Source organism: Melanerpes formicivorus, unplaced genomic scaffold (genome assembly GCF_026170545.1).
Source record: "Melanerpes formicivorus ecotype bairdi unplaced genomic scaffold, bMelFor1.0.p_v2 SCAF_7, whole genome shotgun sequence".
NCBI classification, from domain to species: Eukaryota; Metazoa; Chordata; class Aves; order Piciformes; family Picidae; genus Melanerpes; species Melanerpes formicivorus.
The window spans coordinates 18,591,324-18,613,704 of record NW_027142359.1 but is presented as its reverse complement, the minus strand read 5'-3'; the positions used below and the strand labels follow the sequence as shown (position 1 = coordinate 18,613,704).

The 22,381-nt window shown below is 39.9% G+C and overlaps 1 protein-coding gene across 6 annotated transcripts in view; it reads left to right on the top strand.

Annotated features, from left to right (window-relative positions):
* BCAR3 (BCAR3 adaptor protein, NSP family member) overlaps positions 1-22,381 on the top strand; it is a 93,778-nt gene that overhangs the window by 62,406 nt on the left and 8,991 nt on the right. For 5 of the 6 annotated variants that reach the window (XM_068141284.1, XM_068141285.1, XM_068141287.1 and 2 more), the window contains 3 exons: positions 18,876-19,004; positions 20,110-20,552; positions 21,137-21,237. In XM_068141284.1, the coding sequence (XP_067997385.1) occupies positions 18,876-19,004; positions 20,110-20,552; positions 21,137-21,237 (673 nt within the window). Of the gene's footprint in view, positions 1-10,064; positions 10,307-18,875; positions 19,005-20,109; positions 20,553-21,136; positions 21,238-22,381 lie in introns of those variants that run through there. The other variant, XM_068141288.1, reaches the window with a different exon arrangement.

Genomic DNA, 22,381 nt, shown 5'->3' with positions numbered 1-22,381 from the left:
GTTGATGAGTACTATTATGGCCTGAGGTTTTGAAATTGTAGGTTACTCCATTAGTGGAGGGGGGAAAAAAATCTATGACTTGTCTGCTCAGCGTGATCATGAGGGAAGTTTATATTTAGATTTGGACTTGAAAAAACTGTCACTGGTATAAGGAAGTTACAGCTGCAGGCAAACATTCCCTTGTGAAGTTCTGTTGAAGGAAGTTCTGTTTGTCTCAGCCCCATAGTGTTCATTTTCCCCTCTACTTTTACTCCCCGCTTTTGTTAGGAAGGAAAGAGTCGTAAATTATTATCATTTGTGGTGGCTTTTGTGAGCACAACTAAAAATAAAATTTTGTTGATATTCTGGTATGTTGGTCATTATCTGTAGCTAGGCAAGGTAGGGCAATATTTTGTGGGTTCGACTTCAGGAAACTTTGATCACACGATGAGGTGTACTGATGCACAGTTTATGTGGATAACTGTACAGATTCATAATGTTGTGGACTGCAAATCAAATGTATGTGTGGGTATTTGACTCTCCTCCTTCTAATGGCTGTTCCAAGAAGATAATATGGTAAGAATGCTATCAGAAGCAAAGTTTGTATGGGTGTATGTATGTTTGGGGAAGTTTAAGAGAAAAAAAGAACATCTGAGTCAGTGTGATATTCACACTTTGGGGAAGAATTCTTCCTGATGACCCTGAATTTAATTGCAATGAGCCTTTTTTAGACTTGGAAATATATTAATGAAATCCCTACCCCACTAGGAAAGTTGCCAGCTAACTGCATCTCTGTTCATGAGCTGTTGCATATCACTGTTCTGTGGAGACTTGCTGGTTGAGATGCAAGTTGTGACTTGTGAGCAAAAAATGTATCGGGCTTCTGCATTGTCTGACAGTGTTAGACATTCAGTACCTGAAGGAATGCCTGACACTAAGACACCAAATGAGGATGAGGAGATTATTTTTGAATGTGTAGCTGGATTTATTGCTGTTCACCCCCCTTCCCCCACTTTTTTTTTTTTTCCCCCAACTGCAGTAAGGGTGATGCCATAGCAAAAGATGGAATTATCAGATGTGATGTATTTTGGCAAGGGGAAAAGGACTGACTTTGCAGCTGACTTTGACTTGCACATCTCTTTGTCGTCCAACTCAAGCACCAGTGATGTTCAGTCAGAGACATTTACCTTTTTTCCATGTTTCTCTACTTAGTAGGAAGTGAAGCTTCACAAAAATGCTTGCTTTTCACGTTCAAGCTGTATAATTCAGAAAGATAAGATCCTGTTAGAGCTAATCTAATGATAAATATGTCACACATGAAAATGTTCCTGTTTGATGCTTGACGAGTAGTCTCTAGTTAGACACTGCCCTCTTCTGGAGAGAGAACACTGCTGGTGTTTGGTTTTTTTTTCTCAATTCTGCTATCAAAATCAGATTTTTCGTAATAATTGTAACTTTTGTAGTCTGTTGCCTTTCTGATGGAAGGGGGAGGAGGGAAGATTCACCATCTCCCCACCATTAAGTTATAGATGTAGGTCCTAGAGAGATCTTAAGAAATTCGTTGGGCAGTCTCTGATTTGTTCAGAATATTATGGTTTGTTCAAAACCTTCAGCGAAAGAAACTTTGTGGCCTCCCAAGATAATTTGTTCTACTTCCCAAACTGGATTAGTCTAATGGGCTTTTCATTATTACTGTGGAAGGGTTTTCCCTAAAATGAGATGTACATCATAACTTTTTTGCACATATGTGTGATTTCTGTGTACATGTGAGTCCATACATGTTATTTTTGCTATCTTGATATAATTTTCTAGTGGGTTAAGTTTCAGCTATTGCAATAAGATGGACAAATCATCTTGTCTTGTACTTTAAATCTGCTAGTAGTCAAGTTTTGGTTAATACAGTTTTTCCCTCAGCTGGGAGGAGGCTTGTCTTTTACAGTGTGTGCTATTTCTTTACTGAGAAGGGACAACTATTTCTTTACATATATATAATATTCCTAAAAGCTTTCAGCATGTCAAAAAAGACATGACTTATGTAGTTAAAATTCAGCAGCTCTCAAGTAGTTAAATTGCCCTAAAACCATTATGAAAATCTTGCCCTATTTATTTGGAGTTAATGAAAACTCATTTGTTTGATACATAATTAGTGCTGGAATCTTACACCCAGATTTCAGTATTTTCTCATGTTGAGTTTTGTTAGACCAACAGGCTAGTCTCTGAAAAGACTTAGCATTTCTGCAGTCTTCTGGGTGCAAAGTGATGAAGGTGCTGTTTTCAGTAAATGTGCAGGAGTTAACGATTCTACAGCTCTTCAAGACAATGCACTGTTTAGTCTACTGTCCTAGTTCATGTTTTTCTAGTAGAGAGCTTCCAAAGTTAGCCTGCTACTGTTTGAAGCTTTTTGTTCTTTCCCAGCCCCCAGATCCTGAATGACCTGATTAACTCTGGGATCTGTGGGTTTGTTTTGGTTTTGTGGACTGGGGGGTGAGGGTTTTTTGATGTTGTTTTTGTTTGCTTATTTAAGGGATTTAAGGGACTTTGTGTGTGCCTGTGTGTTTTGTTGTTTTGGTTTGGCTTTTTGTTTTGGTTGGTTTGGGTTGTTTAGCATTAAGGTTGTTTTGTTTGGGTTGTTGGTTTGGTTGTTTCGGTTTATTTTCCTTGTGAATGACAAACCTAAGGATTCAGTCAAGTGGATAGTGGCTTTCTAATGATTGTAGTATTTATTATGAAGTCTTTTAGCACTGGCTTTTGCATTTCCTTCTGATGCTGGAATGGAGTTTAGAGTATTTTGCTTATGGAGCATTTTCTGTAGTGCTGAGTATGCTTTGGTAAATGATGTTGAAAATTCTTAGAGCAGCATGCATTCTTTCTATTTGCATGCTAATGATTAATCTTACATCTGACCTATCATGAATTTGACCCTGTTAATGTTTGTATTCTACTTCTGGTGTTCTTCCCATATATTTCAGCTTTTTTATACGTATGTTAATAGGTGTATATAAGTATAAAAGGTATGAGTGCCACACAGGCTTTTACTCCTTTTCATGTGAGGCATTTAAACTGTTAGTAACAGCAGAGATCTAACTAGTCTTTTGTGTTGCCGAGCTGCCTCTCTTACACAGAATACTCATTTTTCTGTTCATTTTAGGGACTTTCAGTATTATTCCACTAAAACTGTGCCTTGATGATTTTGGATCCTTTTCATAATTTTGAAGATGGTTTTGAGGATAGCAAAAAGTGACTTGGATATGAAAACGTCTATACATTTTAAAAAATAATAAATAAGGTTTTGTTATAAAGGGGTTGAATATATGTAAGCATAGGAACCACAAGGGGGTGTGAGTATGTAGCTGGTGGAAGGCAGATTGTAAGCGTTTCAGGAGCTCTCACTGTAAAGCCCATGGAGGTAAAGCTCCTAATCTCTTGAAGCTATGTTCATAGATGATAATTAGAGTAAGACTAATACACTGAGTGTGTTTGTACATCTTGCTTCTTTTCGGAGACATGCTGTTCAGATACAGTTTGGCCTGTAGGGAGGATAGCAGAAGAAGCATGAGTACCTTTCAGGTGAGATGCCATCTTTTAATGTGTTCTGGCAAAGGAGTGGATTTACCTGAGATTTTCTGTGTTAGGCACAATTAATAACTGAGCATCTGCACAAATGAGAGAGTATAAAATGTTATGTTGGCTGTTTAGAATACCCAGAGGTTGTTTGCATCCATGCCCTCAAATCCTTCTGTTGTAAAATGTTGGAAGGGAGGTATGTGAGCTGAGATGAGCTTGCCATTTTTGCTTCATCAGTGTGTTGTGCAAAAATGTGAGAGGCAGGCAGGCCTCTTGAATTCATACATGCTGATAAAGGAGTTAAAAAAAACTGAGCTCTGGCAGAGCCCAAGTGACTTGTGAGTTTTATTTTCAAGTGCTACACACCCTAAATCCCCCTTTGTATAGAAGTATTTTAGGGTATTCAGTAGTTTTAGATAAACAGTTGATTTTGAAATGCATCCACTTACCCTGGTGAAGTATTTTTGATCATTGAATTTTATTTGGAACTGGTGTAAATCTCAGACCAACAAGTACTTTACTTTGACAGGGCTGGGAAGGCTTTGAAAACAGAAATCTGTAGTTACCAATTGTGTTAAAGGCTTACTTTTGTAAGGGAGAGAGCTCTTGTCTCAAGTCCAGCAAAGCTGAAGTTAGACTAAGGACAGCTAAGTCAGTAGGGAAGAGAAGGCAAGAGCCTTAAGTTGTGAACTAATTCTGAACAAAAAGAGATCCATGCCTTTTTCACTGCTTCTTTCTTTCCTCTCCCCTCCCCCCATCCCCAACCCAGGGAATACAGTGAAGGAAAGATGGGTGAGACATTAAAATATTGCTTTATGTTTGTACATGGGTTGACAGTAGATGGAGCTCAAGAATATGTATACTAGTTTTTGGTAGGATGAATAAAACCTGCTGGTGGCTTCTTAGCAGGAAGATGTCTTGTAGGAAAAACAGGCCTATTACCAGATGACTTTAAAGTTTGTATGTTTTAGTTATAAAAGGTCAGATTTTTCAAAGGTGTGCCTTAAAGTGCAAATCAAGATTTAGCATAAACAGGTTGGGTGCATATTCCTTGTAGCTGCCAATCTGGGGTTTTATGAGTCAGATTTTCAAAGCATTTGAAGCACCACTGAAAACTAAACAGATGCAAATTCTGTTTTCTCACTATTCCTGTACAACTGCAGTGTATTTCTGGCTTTGCCTCACAAAACTGCCATAGAAAGGAGGAAGAAATTATGCTGACCTCTCCCATACCACACCTGTCCAATGCAAATAAGTATGATTACCTTTGCAGCTGTTTCTATTGATTTATGATCAGAAGCTGCACCCCCAGCAGCCTGCAGGAAGTAGGTTTATAGAAGAGAATATGAAAGAGTCAGTTCTATTAGGAATTGACACAGGAATGGTAGGACATGAGCTCGGTGGTGGGACTACATGCACCTCTAGACATTTGAATTAGGAACACAAAAAAGTAAACAATACTAGCTACTACTAGCTACAATACTACCTGTATTTGGAGGCATCTCCCACAGAACTTTGTTAGAGATGATGGACTTTGTCTGAAGGACTGTTATTAAGACTAAATGGTAATGGACATTGTAAAGATGTTGTGTGGATGAATAATTTACCAGATGCTGTCTTCCATTTCCTGGCTTTTTCTTCCATTACAAAGAAGAAATAGATAGAGAAAAGTATTAAATGAAGAATGCTTCAATCTGAAGATTTAAAGGTTGTCATTGTCTTGGAGGCTTTTCTTTCAAATTTCATTCACATTGGACGTTATTACAGCCTTGCAGGTGCCATTTTATAGCCATGGGCATGCACAAGCACAGTCAGATTGTGCATATGTACTGTGTTATCAGGACGTTGCTGTATTCCATATGGCATCCTTAGTCCAGTGACAGTGAGCAGTATGCTCTGGATTGGCTACATGCTGTACCAAATCAGGCTGATGATCTTGACCTTTGTATGGCACATCATACCTTCTTTCATTTACAGCTGCCTTTCTGCCTGGATTGTTTACTTTTGTTTAGTGGAGAGAAATCTAAAGCATTATATGTATTTCACTGAATATTGTTAGGCTTAAATGCTTAAATTATTTTTAATGTAGTATAAAATAACAGTGGCAAGCCACGAATTCCCTCATCTAATTTAGGCTGAAATTATTTCACTGCAACGTGAAATCTGAGATCATAAGTCTGTGTGTGAATTACAAGCAGTTCTCTGAATATGAGTGGTACTTGGTTCAAAGTAGCTTCTTGTACATCTGTAGACTGTTTGATAACTTCAGACTGCTTGTGATTTTTTGAAGTGTTTATATTGTTACAGAGTTAGGTTGCTTTACTCCAGCCATTTACAACTTTGAGGCTGTAGTGTTTTGGGTTTGGTTTTGTTGTTGGTTTGTTGGTTTTTTTTTCCTTTTTTGATGACGAGATTAAAAGAAACGAAATCACACACACACACACATTTCCCCCCAACAAATTATCCCTAAATGCTGTCTTGTTTAACCTGCACGATTAAAGCAGACTAAGAGGATTTCTCCAAAGCAGGTTTGTATGCCCCAGTGTGAAGGCTTCAAACTCCTGTATATGCATTGTACTGTGAGCGGAGCTGGACATTGTTTAGGTGTGTCATGGGAACAGTCCAAACATGCAGTGCTAGTAAGTGTAATTTAAATCAAGCCATGAAAACACCCTAAGTAACTCTAGAGACTGTAACAGCACAGATGGGGTCAGCAGAGACATGTTAATTTGTCTTACTAATGGGACTTTAGGAACATACCAAAGAATATATGATCATGTGGCCTCAAGATCACATGACCTTGAATTCTGCTTACTTAGGGATCTTTTATTAATAAACTTCCTTATCATAATCATTCATTCTTAGAAATAGATTAGGGGATTATCAGATATTTCAAGATTCCTGGCAAGAATCTTTTACATCAAATAAAGCTGATGGTTGATCCTTTGATGCTAGAAAGCATTAGAAATGCATCAATAGATTAACTTAGCAGAAAATTTGTATTTGATGTTTCTAAGGTGCAAAAAAACATAGTTTATTTTTCACGTGCAGACTCTAAGAACCCAAAGTAGCAGCAACAAATTGCAGGACAGGAGAGTGTAAGCGTGGCTAAGCCATGATTTGGTTCTCGGAGTCAGTATTCACAAGTGTAAGTCTTATCTACATGTAAACTGTAATTTGAAGCAGACTGAAAGCTGTTCTCAGCCATGCTGACTGAAAACAGCTCCATGATAGCCAGCAGTGCAGCAGCTGTCATACTGTCACCCAGAGGTTTCTTACACATTGGGATTCCTTCCAGTAGTCTTAATTTTCAGACTGCTGTAACATAGTGTCTTGCAAAGGTTCTGTTCTGGCTCTTAAGAATGTCATCCATTTGTTGAACTGTATGTGCACAAGTCATGTTAAACTTTAATGAAAACAAAAATCCCATTAGTTTAGTTTAATTACATTCACTATCTAAATAAAGCATACTCCTTCCTACCACTTATACTGTTGATAAAAAGTCTTAGCAGCTGCTGTATAAAATTGTATAGTATTATTTCTTGCAGTTCCTTATTTCGGGCTTCCTCACAGCATACATGATTCTTTACTCCATTACAGACAGGAAGTGAGGAACTAGGAATCACCATTTGTAATTTATGCCCTGCTGTTCATGTCGAGCTGTGGATATAGCAAAGCTTTTTCACTGCTGCCTAGTAACAAGGCTTTCAAATGAAAAGTAGACTCATCCACACTGAATACATATTAGGCAAAATTTACTTTCCAGATGGAGCTGCACTGCTCCCACTGAAGGGGCAGATTGTGCCTACAATCCAGGGAATCTGCTGAAGATAAGACTTGATAGAGGTAGATAATGGCTGGATTTGATGTACTCAGTGGTTTTAAAAGTCTTTTCCAACCAAAATGATTCTATGTTCCTATGTTCTTAGTGGGGAAAAGTCTGGAGGGGGAAAAGTGTTGGGAAGTTGATCCACATGCAAAAGCTTCATTCTTTGCCTCCCTTGTGCTCTTTATTACTTGTTTAAGGGGAAGGAACCTTACTGAGAATTATATCATACAAACTAGACCAACAGAATCACATGATCACAGGATGTTAGGGGTTGGAAAGGACCTCAGGAGATCGAGTCCAACCCTTCTGCTAGAGCAGGACTACAGAATCTAGCACAGGTTGCACCGAAATGCATCCAGATGGGTCTTGAAAGTCTCCAGAGAAGGAGACTCCACAGCTTCTCTGGGTAGCCTGTTCCAGTGCTCTGTCACCCTCACAGTAAGGAAAGTTTATCCTTGTGTTGAGGTGGAACTTCCTGTGTTCCAGTTTATGCCCATTGTTCCTTGCCCTATAACTAGGTACCACCAAAAAGAGACTGACGCCTTCATCTTGATTCCCACCCCTCCGATAATTATAGACATTGATAAGATCCTCTCTCAGTCATTCTTCATAGGAGAGATGTTCAAGTCCCTTATCATTGTTGTAGCTCTCTGTTGGACTCTCTCCAGCAGATCCCTGTCTCTCTTGAATTGGGGAACCCAAATACCAGTAAGTATCCCTGGGTAAACATGTCATATGAGAAGCTGCAAAAGTAATAGGTCTTTCTGTAAGACATGAAGGTATGTATGAAGTTATCCAGGCTTGGGAAATATGCTGATGTTAGCTAGTGAATGACAGTAGTGGATGGATTTGCAATCAAGAACCTAACAAAGTAGGACAATATGAATGCTTAAAGGATTCTATATTGTCACAAGTATTTTATCATGCTGCTGGGGGGGCTTGGGTGTTGATATTTTCTTTCTATTTGAGGGCCTAATTTTGAACTCCACTACAGTTGCTACTACCATTCTTAACACTTTATTTTTTTTGTAAGTTGGGGAGGTTTATTCTTGGTAATGATTGATCATTGTTAGGTCATAATGATTTAAAAACAAACAAAAAACCACCCCACACCTCCATAAAGAACCCTTCTCCTTTTTTGGAACTTGCTTCTAATTCATGTCAGAGCAAAAGTTGCCCATCTTATCTTGTATTGCAAAAACCAGTTGGTTTCTGCTGCCAAAGTACATCAGTAGTACTAATAGCCCTTCTTGTCACCTGCCTTAGTTTTGAGTTGTCTAGGTAGTTTCTGTTCTTGACATTCCAAATGAGACCTTAGTGTGTTCTGCAATGATACTAATGCTTTCCTGTCACCATTGCAAAGCAGAAGTACCTCTACTGATGAATTTGTGAATTTCATTTACCTTTTTGTAATTTACACACACACCATTCCCCCTCCATCCCACTTGCATTGCTCATTTTATATCTTTTCTATGCTCAGTGTTGCTTCTTAGTTTATGCACCAAGTCCCACTGCTTGATGTAGGCACTGATGCCACTCAAGGGGCAGTCAGTGTGGGATGGAAGTTATGATTATGATGAGAAGTTATGCCTTGCAAGTAATGAGGATATCAGTAAGCATTTAATATGTGTACCCTCCTAATTATGGAATGCATTTGTTGCTGATGAAAAAGTAACTCTTCCTTTTAACCATTTCTTAGGACTAATTAATTCTATACCTGTGACTTCTGGACTTGTTGGTACCATCAAATTTATAAATGACTGGTCTCATCAGTGTTTATCTTTTTAAGTGTTACAGGTTTTCTTCCATACCTTGATCCAGTGCATTTTGTTTCCTTTCACCAAGTCTGTTAGCTGGGCTGCTAGGGGGAGGTGAGGTCTTGTCTCCAACACCTATTATAATTACACAAGTTATTTGCCTTTTTCTGCCTCTGCTCTTGAAAGGGTCTTGAGGTATGTAGGACAGATTCTTTACTGCTGAGTGGTTTACTGGTCAGTAAGCTATGGAGCATGCTTCCCCAGTGAATAGAATTGCAGGAATAAATGAAAGTACTGCTTTTAATTTTGTCTTAGTGTTTATTTTGCCAAAACAGAGACATTCTTGAATTCAGTTCTTTTTGTAGCAGTTAGTACAATCCCTTGGGACTATTGCCAAAATAAAGCTGCCCACTTTTAGCTTAAAATATTAAAGGTACTTTGGTTGCACCACTAATACTGACCATGGTGACAGTGTTGGTTTCTTGCTGTGTATTCCAAGGGCTGCTTGCCAGAAGCTTCTTAATTAAAAATAAACAGATTTATTGTTTTCCTTGGTTACCTGAGCTCCAAGGATGTAATTCTTAGTTGAGTATGAAGAGAACAGTAATCGCCTGTTTTTCCTCTTAGTTTTTTTTTTCTTTTATGTGTTTTAAGTGTATATTATTGATGATACAGATAGAGATGCAGCATGATTCAGCTAGAGCAACTAATAAAGCTTTTATCAGCACAGGGAAGCAGTCGGGTATTGTATCACATAAATAAGAGAAGTTTGCCTTGAGCTGGTTGCTTAAATACCTCTCTGAACTGGGGAATCCCAAGATAGAGGAGCTAGGATTTCACTGGTGAGTGAAACAGATCACATGAGGATTCTGGCACTCTCTGTATGGCATGCTGGAAGTAAGCATGCCAGCAGCCACTGAATTGGTAGTATCAGCTTCAGCTGTGGGAAGTGTCCTGGACTGATATGTGAGGAGGGGGCTGTATCAGATCTGTCAGGCAGTGGCAATACGAAGGGAGCTTGCTAAACCTCTGAGCACTGCTGGTAGTGATAATTGTCTTCGGTCCTGAGGAACCCCAAGCAGCAAAACAGAAAATGCCGAAGGGTTACAATGTTTTTCAAATGCTGATTGCAGCACTTTGCTGCTTTTATCATCGTAAGTCTATTATCAGAGTCAAGGTAGGTGACCTTTTCCAATAACATAAATACAGTGTGCTAGTCAGTAATGCTTCTACTTTTTACTTGAAGTGTTTGTTTTTATACAATGGTTGGGTACAGTGTGTTTCTCTGTCTTTAGAATTGACTGTTGGCTCAGAAGCTCAAACTTTCAGTTTTATGAGCCTAAAGATGACAATCTTTATATTCAGGGACCAAGTTAAAGGTGCTCTGGATTGGAAGTTGCTGAACAGAATTTTAGCAAAGATTCAATCTTTCAGAGTCTTAACTGATCAGACCACTTGGTTCCCTAGCTTTTTCACCTACATCCAGAAAGCATAGGCAATTCTGCTCAGGAGTTTGTTGGTTTGGTTTTTTTTTTAAACACTCCAGATAATCTGGGACATGTCCTTGTATTTTAGAACTTTTAAAATTACAGAATATACAATCATATGGAATGGTTTGGGTTGGAAAGAGCCTTTAAAGATTACCTAGTCCAGTCCTTTTACCATGGGCAGGGACATCTTTCACTTCATGCAAAAATGCACCATGTGCACTATATGCAGAGAAAAAGCTTTTATAAACGTTTTGAGCCACCCTTAGGAACGTGTCTAAGTAACTTGGGAATTGAAATGTCATCAAGTGGGTTATCTAACTACTTTTGAGGATCTGTGAGCTACACCTAAGCTTTTAAATCTTCTAAGATTTATGGTTTAATTGTTCTTTGAGTAACAAAGTGTCAGCTCTGTAATGTAATGTATATAAATTTTCTGGAGTCCTTGCAATGAAGATGATGTGAAGGTTGCTATCTTCTGGCTGGTTGGCTTTCAAACTTTGGTGGAGGCACTTAAAAGTTGGGAACAGCTGCTGCCATTCTCTCTTCCCCAGTGATTCAACCTTTTAACTGTCCATTTCTGAAAGTGGAGGGTGGAGCTCAATCTTATGGGCACACTGAAGAAGTGACTCCGCTCAGACTGTCTTGTCTTTCACACTGGGACAAATGTCAGAAGCTATTATCAGAATAGGCAGCAGAAGATGCTCTCCTGTTACTGTAATTAATTTTCATTCCAATTTTAAGCAGAAGGCTTAACTCTTCTGTTCTAAACTTTAAAAATGACATTGGATTTTATTGTTGGCTGTCAGAGCAGTTATAAAACCATTGTTCTTGACATGTATACCCTTTAACTTGGCATGAATTTCTAATACCTAAAATAACAGTGATGTTGCCATGGCAACTTTCCATTTAGTCTAATGGATATAGTCTCTAGAGAAATGGAATCATTAATAGTGTTTGCTATATGGAGGGTAAAAAAATGAAACCTTTTATGTAGAAACAAATTACAGCTGGGCTCTTTCAAAAATAAGATTCTATTTAAAGAGATTTGTAGCATTCAAAATAGATTTGAATGCATGTGTTCCAGCATGCAGATTTGGCATTAGTTGAATCTGATGAGCGGCTATTTTAAGAAGTTCTATTAGTAAGAAGCCAGGGTCTATTTGCTGAAGAGAAGGTGGCTGTAGGTATAGAAAGAGTTGGGGGTCAGTTCAAGTAAGCTGTGCACCTCGGGCCAAATGATGTACGTTCTGTGAAAGGCCAAAGTGCCTAGGATGGAATGAGCCCAAGTCATTGTCTTTATCTGTGTAAATGTGCCGCTTCGAGCAAAATCGATCTGTGTAATTACATTAGATTGATCCTTCATTTCATAGTAATTACAATTGTAATGAAATACTAAATAGATTCATCAATAAGCATGCTGAAGGACCACGGCTACCTCTGAGAGGTTAAGATTTTTTTGATACATCAGGATAAATTCATTGTGGTTATGTTGTTTGATTTAATTGAAAACAATATGTGGCCAAGCTGAGAGATGACTCATTGTGTCCCTGGAAAGCACAGGAAACAGAACAGCACTTGAACTCTCAGGCTTTGCTGTGGTTAATGTTAGTGGATGAAAATAGGATCCCAATAGCAATTGGTTTATTTTCCTATACATTGATATAAATGTAATGACCAGAGCAGAAGATCTGAACTTGGATCAACTCATTCTTTAGTCGTGGTATGTATTGACATTTTACAATTCCATTTGGTTTTAATAGCTCTTTATGGTTCAGGTCAGCTTCTGCATTTGAGGAAAATGAAAGGAAACTCCAAGGCAAGGGGTTCCTGTTGGAGTCTGAACAAAAGAAAGTGAAGAGAAAATTCTACATTATGACTTATGCCCCTTCCAAGCCAAAATATTGTTCTTTAAGTTTTGCATTTTTTGTGGAAGTTAAAAATCATTAGGACTAAATCAGTGATAAACAGTAACTTTAAAAATGAAGCTGTCTAAATTAATAGTCACAAGACCTCTTCTTTTAATTCTAGCTAGTATAGTTACCATGATGGGAGGGATAGACCTCCCCAAGTATTTTTGTTCTTAATTCTCAGCTATGATTCACTCTCAGCTGAAGCTGTGCAAAAGGGGAAAGCCACTCAAATTATCAGGATTGCCAAGGTTTAAGACTTCCAGCATGTTGATCTATCTCATTACTGGGTAATGTACTAATGCAATGAATGTGTGACATGAGTAAGAAGCCTTTTATAAGAAGCACTTACTGCAAGTGCTCTCTCTTATCTTGGATGAATTGCAAGCACTTTTTATAGAGAGTAGATCTTAATTAATATTTCTTTAGTATGTGATGATCTAAATCTGTTTCACTGGCACCCTCGGGCTTCACGTGCTCAGTTTCAGTGTGTATGTGGAGGCAGTTGAATTTGATAACATGAATGTACAAGTCATCAACACCCAGTATTATGAGTTTGCCTTTTTGTTGTTAGAGAGGGCCAGGTGGGAAAAGACTGACTTTTCAGAATGATAAGAAATTGTGAATAGCACACCAATTCCCCATCATCTGCTGCTGAGTTTGAGTTTTAAAGAGTCTTTTACTAGATAACTTTTTTCAATTTCCCATGGTAATTTTACACAGTTTATTGAATTTTCACTGCAGTATATCCTCAATCATAAATACAGACATAGCACAGGGACCACTGGTGCCCTGTAAGCAGTTCCTGTCTGATAGCAACGAGAATATTCTCCAGTAGATATCTATGTATTTACCTTCTAAGTAACACCTTTCATTTAGGTATTTCTCAGAGTAAGACAAAAAAACCCTACACAGCTTCTAAAATCCTTTCTATATGGTAATTCCAGAGTCACTGAGCTTGGGATTTGACTAAACTCAGGCTTTCTCAGGATCTGTATTCTGGAAATGAGACTGTCCTCCTAGCTCTGTAAGTGCTCACCTGAAAAATTAAGGAATTGTTATCAGTGGTGTTGTGGAAGGTGGATGCAGAGTCCATTAGAACTATGTCTTTCCATTACCTCCAAGTTAACATTAGATGGAAGTTGGTACTAAAAGCCTTTTTTATTTTCCTGCTTTCAAACAATTATCTCACTCACTAGCTAATAAAAAAAAAAGACTACTTTTCTGTGGCTGTCAAGCATGTTCTGTTGTTCATAGTGGCAGCCTTAAAAATATGCACATGATGGTGTTTATTTGATTGTAAAGTGCCATCAGTCATGATGGAAGTTTTCATGGTGATTTGTTATCTTTTCATCAGTGACCTTAAAAGCCATCACCTGTTACCTGAACAAGCAGACATAAAATTTATGCCTTCAAAAATTGCCATTCTCCTGTATTGATTGATCTCCCTGAGATCTTGGGCATGGCAAAGTTTGTATCTGTAGAAGTTTGTACCCATTTTGTGCATCCTGTTACTTAACATAGCACTTGTTACAGTCCTGTGTGAACTTTGTGCACTCTGGAAGATGAAGGAAAACTGCCCCTGTGGAGAACTTTGCCACAGCTGTCATTCAAAGTGCCCAAGACAGCCAGAAAATGACCTCTTGAATTCAGAAATTTCCTTTCCCCCACCACAAAAAAAAAAAAGCTATTTCACAAATAACTCTGTCCACGTGTTCTTGTCACTTTGCAAGTTCTTGGCCAATGGTACTGCTTTTCTGTACAGGAGAAATTAAGGAGTGACAAGAACGTTTTTGAACAGACAGATGAGATACTGGTTCTACATGAGTATTCCTTTAAATGCCTGGTGCATGTTGATTTTGGTGGCTGAGCGGTAGAGTTGTAAGGGAATTAAATACAATGTAGTCATAAATAAATTTGAAACATACTATAAATGGATGCAACTGTATATTTTAAAGTGTTTGTACTCATAGTGCCACACGGGCAGTTTGGTCAGGATCACAAGAGCACAGGGTATAGCTTGAAGGGATCTCTGCAACCAGTGGATTGTATGGAATTGTGGAATGGTAGGGGTTGGAAGGTACCTCTGGAGATCATCTAGTCCAATCCCCCAGCTAATACAGGTACACCTGGATTAGGTTGCCCAGGAATGCATCCAGGTGGGTTTGGAAAGCCTCCAGAGAAGGAGGCTCCACAGCTTTTCTGGGCAATCTTTTCCAGTGCTCTGGCATCCTCAAAGCAAAGAATATTTTTTCCTTCTGAAGTTCAAGTGAAACCTCCTGTGTTCTGGTTTGTATTGTTGCCCCTTGTCCCATCACTCAGCAGGGACCAGCCCATAGTTAAGAGTCCATAATTGGAACTTTGACAGTGAAATATGTATTTCCTGTATGAACAAGCTCTCTAGTAGTTACAGGATATACTGAGTCATTGATTTTTGCCCTTTTGTGAAATTTCTTTTAACCATCCAACTCACTAGTTGTAAATGTAAATTCAGGTTTCTTTTTCTAGATGGGTAGGAGCAAACAAAGCATCTTAGCCAAAGAACTAAAATGAGAACATACTACAAAATCAAGGCTTGCCAGTGGGAAGTTAGTGCAGATATGCAGTGTACTATTAATGCCCATTAACTTTTGGGTGCTATTGGGAAATGAGGCTGAAATAGCTGTGTCACATTGTGTGGAATACATCACCATATCCTTTAAAAGAAAGCTGACTGCCATTCCAAGCTTGCAGCCTGATGTGCTTGTGCAGGCTGGGCTTGGAGTAACTTTTGAGCCCTTATTTGCATGAAGTTCAGTGTATGCAGATGCTCTTGCATACCAGAGGCCTTAGCTATAGCATTTATCATACAGAGGTATAGACTGGTATGATTACAGACAGTTAAGCAGTCACACTGCTCTTTTGATGCACACAGGCTTGGTAAGAAATCAGCCTCAGCTATTACTAAATTTGCTTGCCTTAGCAGATTCCCCCTCGTGTGTTTTGGGATTTGTGCTAGCCACAGGAGTTCTTCCATCGAGTTCAGAGTTGCACAGGGGTTATTTAAGCATGTTTACTTCATCTCAGGAGATGTCTTACCTCTGGCAATCAGAGTGTTCTCAGTGTGGTAGACCATGGTGGAGAGGATTTTTAACAAACCAATAATCATGAATGTTAACAATTTAGTTGGTTTGGATTCCTTAAATGTTTTTCTTCTTATGTTGCTAGATGCAATTCAAGGGCAGTATGTGTCTCATTACACTCAAGTAGTGAAAAATCCCTTAAACCACCAGAAGAAATTCTAGGTTTCTCTGCTCTATTTGTAACTCATGAGTATCTGTAACTTGATCATCCTGTTTGTTTAAGATCATTTGTCAGTACAATGGATAAAATTACTCCATATGCAAAGACCTATAGCTCTTTTATGTTGGCTAAGAATCTCTCCCCTACAGCAAACTCAGTTATTGCCTTTGAATGCTACAGTCTGTTCTGTTTACAATAGAATCACAGAATTGGAATGGTCCAGGCCAGAAGGAACTTCCAAAGGTCATCTAGTCAGAAGTCCCTGCAGTCAGCAGGGACATCCCCAACTAGATTAGGCTGCCCAGGGTCTTGTCAAACCTCTCCTTGAATACCTCCAGGGAAGGAGCCTCAACCTACCTCCCTGGGCAACCTGTTCCAGTGTTCCACCACCCTCATAGTGAAGAACTTCTTCCTGATATCCAATCTAAATCTGCCCTTCTCTAGTTTGAAGCCATTGCCCCTTGTCCTGTCACTTCAGGCTCTTGTAAACAGCCTCTTCCCATCCTTCTTGTTGGCCCCCTTCAGGTACTGGAAGGTTGCTGTCACATCTCCCTAGAGCCTCCTCTTCTCCAGGCTGAACAGCCCCAGCTCCTTCAGCCTGTCCTCATAGCAGAGCTGCTCCAACTCCCTGATCATTCTTGTGGCCCTCCTCTGGACCCTCTCCATCAGGTCCATGTCCTTCCCATATTGGGAATTGCTTTGCCTAACAGTGAGATAAAGCAAGATGCTTTTGGAACTATGGTAACAATTTGTACAGTAGCTCTGGATTTCTTTTGTGATCTTTAATTCAATCCAAAGCTCTTTCAGAAACAGTTCACAGTAAAGTAGAAGCTCCTTTCAGAAGATCAGCAAGGTAGAAAACTATGAACATAAGATGTTTGAGACCATTACAACTGAATATTGTTGCTTAGATTGAAGGGGGTATTTTAAAAGCTTTCCAGCCAATTCCTTGTGTGGTCAGGAGAGAGGTGCTCTTGAGAAGTCTCCTTCCAATTCGTGTGCTCTTCACTCTGCTTTTGGTTCATGCTTGTTATCATTCTGTCAGACACAGCAGTGAAATGGCCAGCTCTTAATTCTGGAATCGGTGCCAGCCAGCTTTAAATAGGTGTCCAGCCATTTGAGTTGGGAAATAAAGGTGATAGGCATGTGCCATTATTTTAGCTACATTAGTCTGATAAGTCACAGAGATTTGGAGGGAATAGGGGATTTTTGGCCTAACTTGATAAGCTTTTGGACTTATTCCTTAACAAGCTTCCCCTATGACTCTTTCCACACCAAATAACTTAATCTCTTCACATTGCACATGGTTTTGTGAAAAAGCCCTTGCAGTGAAGGTCTTTCTGTGTGGCCATGGTCTCTTCTCATAGAGCTGGGGAGGAGCCAATGAAATACCTTGATGGTACAGAAGCACAAAGGAATTTCCTCCTTGTTGAAAATGATTGTCCATTTTGAGTCACATTTGTGTGGATAAATACCATCTTGTTATGATTCACAGAAGCAAAACTGAGGTGAAAAGTGATTCTTTACCAGATTGTTTTTATCTTTTGCCTTCCTGTACAAGCCACTATGTATTCAACTGAGAGGAGCCTTAGTGTTTCTCTGAGAAAAGCAGAGAGAGAAGGAGGCTTTATCTTAGAATTTCTCTGGGCTCCCAGCATGTTTAAATAGTCTTGGCAATTGAATGCCTCTTCTGGCATTATTCCACCAAAAACCTGCTGTCTAGTAATCTGTTGTAATTCAGTCTGCTTGAAATTGCAGGGAGGATTGTTGAAAGAAGTGCTAAATGTGTGCCACCTGCTCTCACAGGTGCTGTGAGTATTTGGTGTGTAGAAGCAAACCCACTGTAGAGAGCTGATTCCCAGAACGGTGCTGGTGGGCAGGCACACCCAGATCCTTGTAAATAATGCACATGTTGCCTGTTCACATGATCCTGTCAGTGAGCTTTGGCTCATATCCAGAGCTAAGAGATAAAGCCATAATGCATTGGGGCAAAACACTGAATGTTAGTGTGCTCCCTGGGCCCCTGTCACCTTCTGCTGGTTTAAAATGTGCTTTAGAGCGAGTATACTGATCAACGTAGAACATGTTCCCTGCGTGACCCCATTTCTCTTGGGTATGGTAAGCCTTGGAAACTCTTCAGCAAGAGTAAAGTCCCCTGCCCTTGGAGAGTGTTGGGGGAAGACCAGTGAGCTTCCCTCCACTGAGTGCTTATGAAAGAGTACATGACCACCTTCTAGAGAAGATAGCAACACTGCATCCACAGGAAGGAAGAATGTAGTGCAGCAAGAAAGCTGTACTCCAAGAAGGGATGAAGATGGAAATTTTCCAGAATGTCTTACAGTGTCTACACAGTGGTGGTGAAGATCTCTCCAAGTGGATCTCACACTCTTTGTGCTAAGGGGCGACAAGAACTTTGTTTCCATTAAGAAAGGAAGATAATGTTGGCTGGAAAACACCTCTAAGATCAAGACCAACCATTATCTAACCCTACCAAGTCAGGTGCTAAAACATGTCTCTTAGCATCTCGGACACACAGATTTACTGACTATTAGAAGCCCTTTAAGGTTGAAAATTGCCTTTGGCAAACTTTTTTAGTGCAACAGAAACACTGACCGACCACGTATGTCCAGGTTAGTCTGTCCTGATGCATTTGGAATGTTCTTACCTGGATGGGTTCAAAAGGAGTGTGGAGGGGGAAGAATCTGAATTTGAAATGGAAGTTTAAACAGGAGGAGGAATATTGAAGCAGGGCATTTGCAGCCAGCTCCATTTTTTGGGGGTATTGTTTTTGGGAAGAGGAAGTAAGAGAAGTGCCTTTGTAGGTGTGTCATTATTAGCTTGGTGTGCAGAGGGAACACTGCGCTCTGTTCCGTTGCGGCGTGTAACAATCCCAGGTTATCTCACTGAATGCTGCAAATACAATCTAGAGAGGGAAGCCAAGCCAGCCTGCTCAGAGCAGTACCTGCATTCCAGTGGCTAGTGCAGATCATGTGATGGAAGTTATAACCCAGGTAAAATGTTAATCACTAAACTTGGCACGGTTGAAGCTTTTAATCTTTTATTGCAGTTTTCTAGGGAGCGGCAGGTTATGGACAACAGCCCAGAAAAATTAAAGAAGGAGCTAGAGGAAGAACTGCAGCTAAATAGTGAAGACTTGCGTAGCCATGCCTGGTACCATGGACGTATTCCTCGGCAGGTATGTGGTCTTTGCATTGCCAAATGTGCTTTGAGCTTTTATAGACAAGCAGAATTGCACTGAAGTACTGCTGTCTGCATTTCTTTAGTAGAAACATAATGCCTGTTCATGGGAAAGGGATGGTATTTTATCACAGCTTGGCATAAAGTGAGGCTGAGGAGAGACTCAGGGCAGGCACTAGTGGAAAGTACAGATATTTCAGGATTTGAGTACACTGGATAAAAGCAAAATGGAATTTAAGCTTCATGTGAGAACACTATCTCCATATTTGTCGAGATTAATTTGGTTCAGTATTTTGGTTCAGTATTTTGGTTCAGTATTTTGGTTCAGCATTCTTAACCAAAGCTAAAACGTGCCTTTTGCTTTTTTTTTTTTCCCCTTGCACACGGAATTTGTGAGAAGGGTGGAAAAAAACCACAACAAAATCTATTCAACAGCTCAAATTTGATCCTTACAAACGCAGTTAAAAATACACTAAAACTCTTACTGAGGAGCTGAAGTTCCCGGAGCTCCCTCTGCAGGCCTCCCTGCTCCGCATGCCCTGCTCTCACCACAGCTGCAGGCCTCGCTGCCCTTTCCTCGCACAAGGAGAGCAGGCAACAGGAGCCATATGCGCCACACTTAACCATAGTCAATCGCATGCAAGGACTAGCTCAAAAACAAGATGTCTCTGTGCAGGTTCCACAAAGAATGAAAAAGGAGAGCCTTTGTCACTTTTTGGGTAATAATGAAATTACATTTTCAGGTGTCCTAGAATAATGGCTTCTAATTCAGCCTGTCTGTTCAGATGCCTTAAACTCTAAAATCCAGAGTCATAGCTTTTCCTTCATGCCTTATTTTCTGTCGGCAAACTAGAAGAAGTACATTTGCAAAAGTGCTTGTGACTGCTGGGCATTTTTCAAGAAGCCCCTCCAGCTCTCTGCTGTGGGATGGATTTTAGAATTGGAGGCATCATTCTTAGAGCTTTGCTTTCTATTTCTGGCTTTGTCCTCCCAGAGCAGCCAAATTAACTCCCATGGTTAAGAACACTTTGTTGCTGTGTGTTGTTTGACTGCTTGCTTTCAGAGTCTGAAAGTATTTTTTGTGTGGTTCTTTCTCCTCAAAGGTGGCAGAAGGCCTGGTTCAGAGAGATGGAGACTTTCTGATCAGAGATTCTCTCTCCAGTCCTGGGAACTTTGTTCTTACCTGTCAGTGGAAAAATACCTCTCAACATTTTAAAATCAACAGAACAGTTATAAGACTGAATGAAGCCTACTGCCGTGTTCAGTATCAGTTTGAACTTGAAAGTTTTGACAGCATCCCTGGTTTAGTTAGGTACTACGTTGGGAATCGTGCACCAATATCAAAGCAGAGTGGAGCAATTATTTTTCAGCCTATCAACAGGACTGTGCCTCTCAGGTGTCTAGAAGAAAAGTATGGTGTAACTCCAGTCCGACAAAAAGACCCAAATATCCCTGAAGGAAAAACAGAAGCTGCCAAAAGGCTGAGTCTTGGTCTCTCAAGCATGCAGTTCCCAGAGCAGAGCATAACCAGAGGAAAACTTCTGAGGTACTTGAATTTTGCTTTTTCAGCTCCTGGTGCAGGTGCTGTGAATTTTCACTCTGATTTTAGGTGGAAGACTAGGCATGAGGGCTTGCTGACTTTTCTAAAAGGATTTTTTAAGGGCCTAAAAACATCAGCAGACCCAGAGAATGAAAGCTATTGTAGCCTCTGGAAGCACAGCAGCAGTGCAACTTGTTCTTCAGTGCCTTGGCAAATCTTGACTGGTATGACAGACTATTAAAATAAAATCTTACTGCTGCTCCAGAGAAGGCAGTCTTCCCATATTTGATACTGATATTTGATTTGACCCATGGATAGATAGATCACAACTTCTGTGTCCAAATCAAATGTTCCATTAAAAACTCTTTAACATTCAAAGAAATGCCCTTGTGAATGCTGCAGTTTCACTCCTTTCACAGCCCATGTCATTGCTACCACAACAGCATGAAGTACCTTTTATTCTGGTAAGCTGCCCAAATGAAAAGCTAACGATCCCTGCACTGGTTATGATACGTTCTGGCAATGAGGTGTGCATGTTAAGAGTGTTGCAAATGTTGATGTGTTTTTGTTTGCATTTTTGTTTACCTTAGAAACAAAGAAAAAAGTGGTAGCCAGCCAGCTAGTTTGGATCATGTTCTGGAGAAAAGATTCCCTTTGAAGGCTCATCAGTCGGAGAGCTATCTATTAATAGGTATGTTTTGTAATTAAGTGTTTCACATGTGGAATCTGTGTGTGCCCAGGTGGTCTGTTACAAGACTGCTGGGACTGTTCATTAAATTTAATGGCCAGTGTAAGCTGTGTTAGCATACTGCTTGCTTTTTAAGTCACTGGAACAGGTTTTTTATTTACAATGCACCAGCCAGTGTAGCACACAACTCTGCAGGCTCCCACACCATAACGACAGCTAAAGTTGACCTTTGGCAGTGCTACCTTTCCTCACTTGTGCTTTACAAGAGCTGACTTGACATAAGTCTATTAGTAAATTAGAAATCCTAGTAACAGCTTTTTCTTGGGGTAAAGGATGCAGATGTGGTAGTGTTCCTCACCAAGAGAAAAGCACTGCCATGGCTTCTGTACCCAGTTTTGTCCTTCTGTCTGTCAATCTCTCTTCTCCCACACACCCCTTTTGCTGCTGTCTGGTTCCACGGCCATTGCTCTTGTCTTCCTGCAGTGATACAAGGTGTACCAACACTTGATCCCTTCTTGATTGTGCCTTTTTCTTTCTTAAATCCTTCAGGTTTGAGCAGTTGTTTCCACACTAATGCAATGTGTAAGGAAACTCGAAATGATGCATCTATTGCCATGTGGACAAACACTAGTGTTTGACTTCCAAGGCTGCTAGTATTTTTTAATACAGTAGCTGATACAATTTATAGTCCCTGTTCTGGGAAGACTTCCTGAGTCAGAGACAATTTTAAATACTTGTATTTATTAAGATCTGAGACTGTATGTGGATAGAGAGGGTGTGCTCCTGTGTGTGACACTGGAATTGGCAGACATTCATAAAACAAGCCCTGTCCATGTGTAGTTGAATTTATCACGTCATACCATTCCACAGCTGCAAAGGTTTTCTTTTGGTACTATAGCAGTTAATCTGAAGAATACTGCTGTGCATTTTTCCTGAGCTCCTCTGAGCAGATTCTGGTAGCAAACTGCTTATGAGCAGTGGCAGGCTGTGATTTGCAAATTTCATTGTCTGGTCAGCTGGAAACAAGCAGTAAAGCCCACATGATGCAGTTGGCCACTTTGCTGTAGATAGCAGCAAATACTCTGAGAGCTGCAGATGTGGAACTTCTGATACAGGGTTCAGTCCTGTATTGGATGCTGAGGTTTGC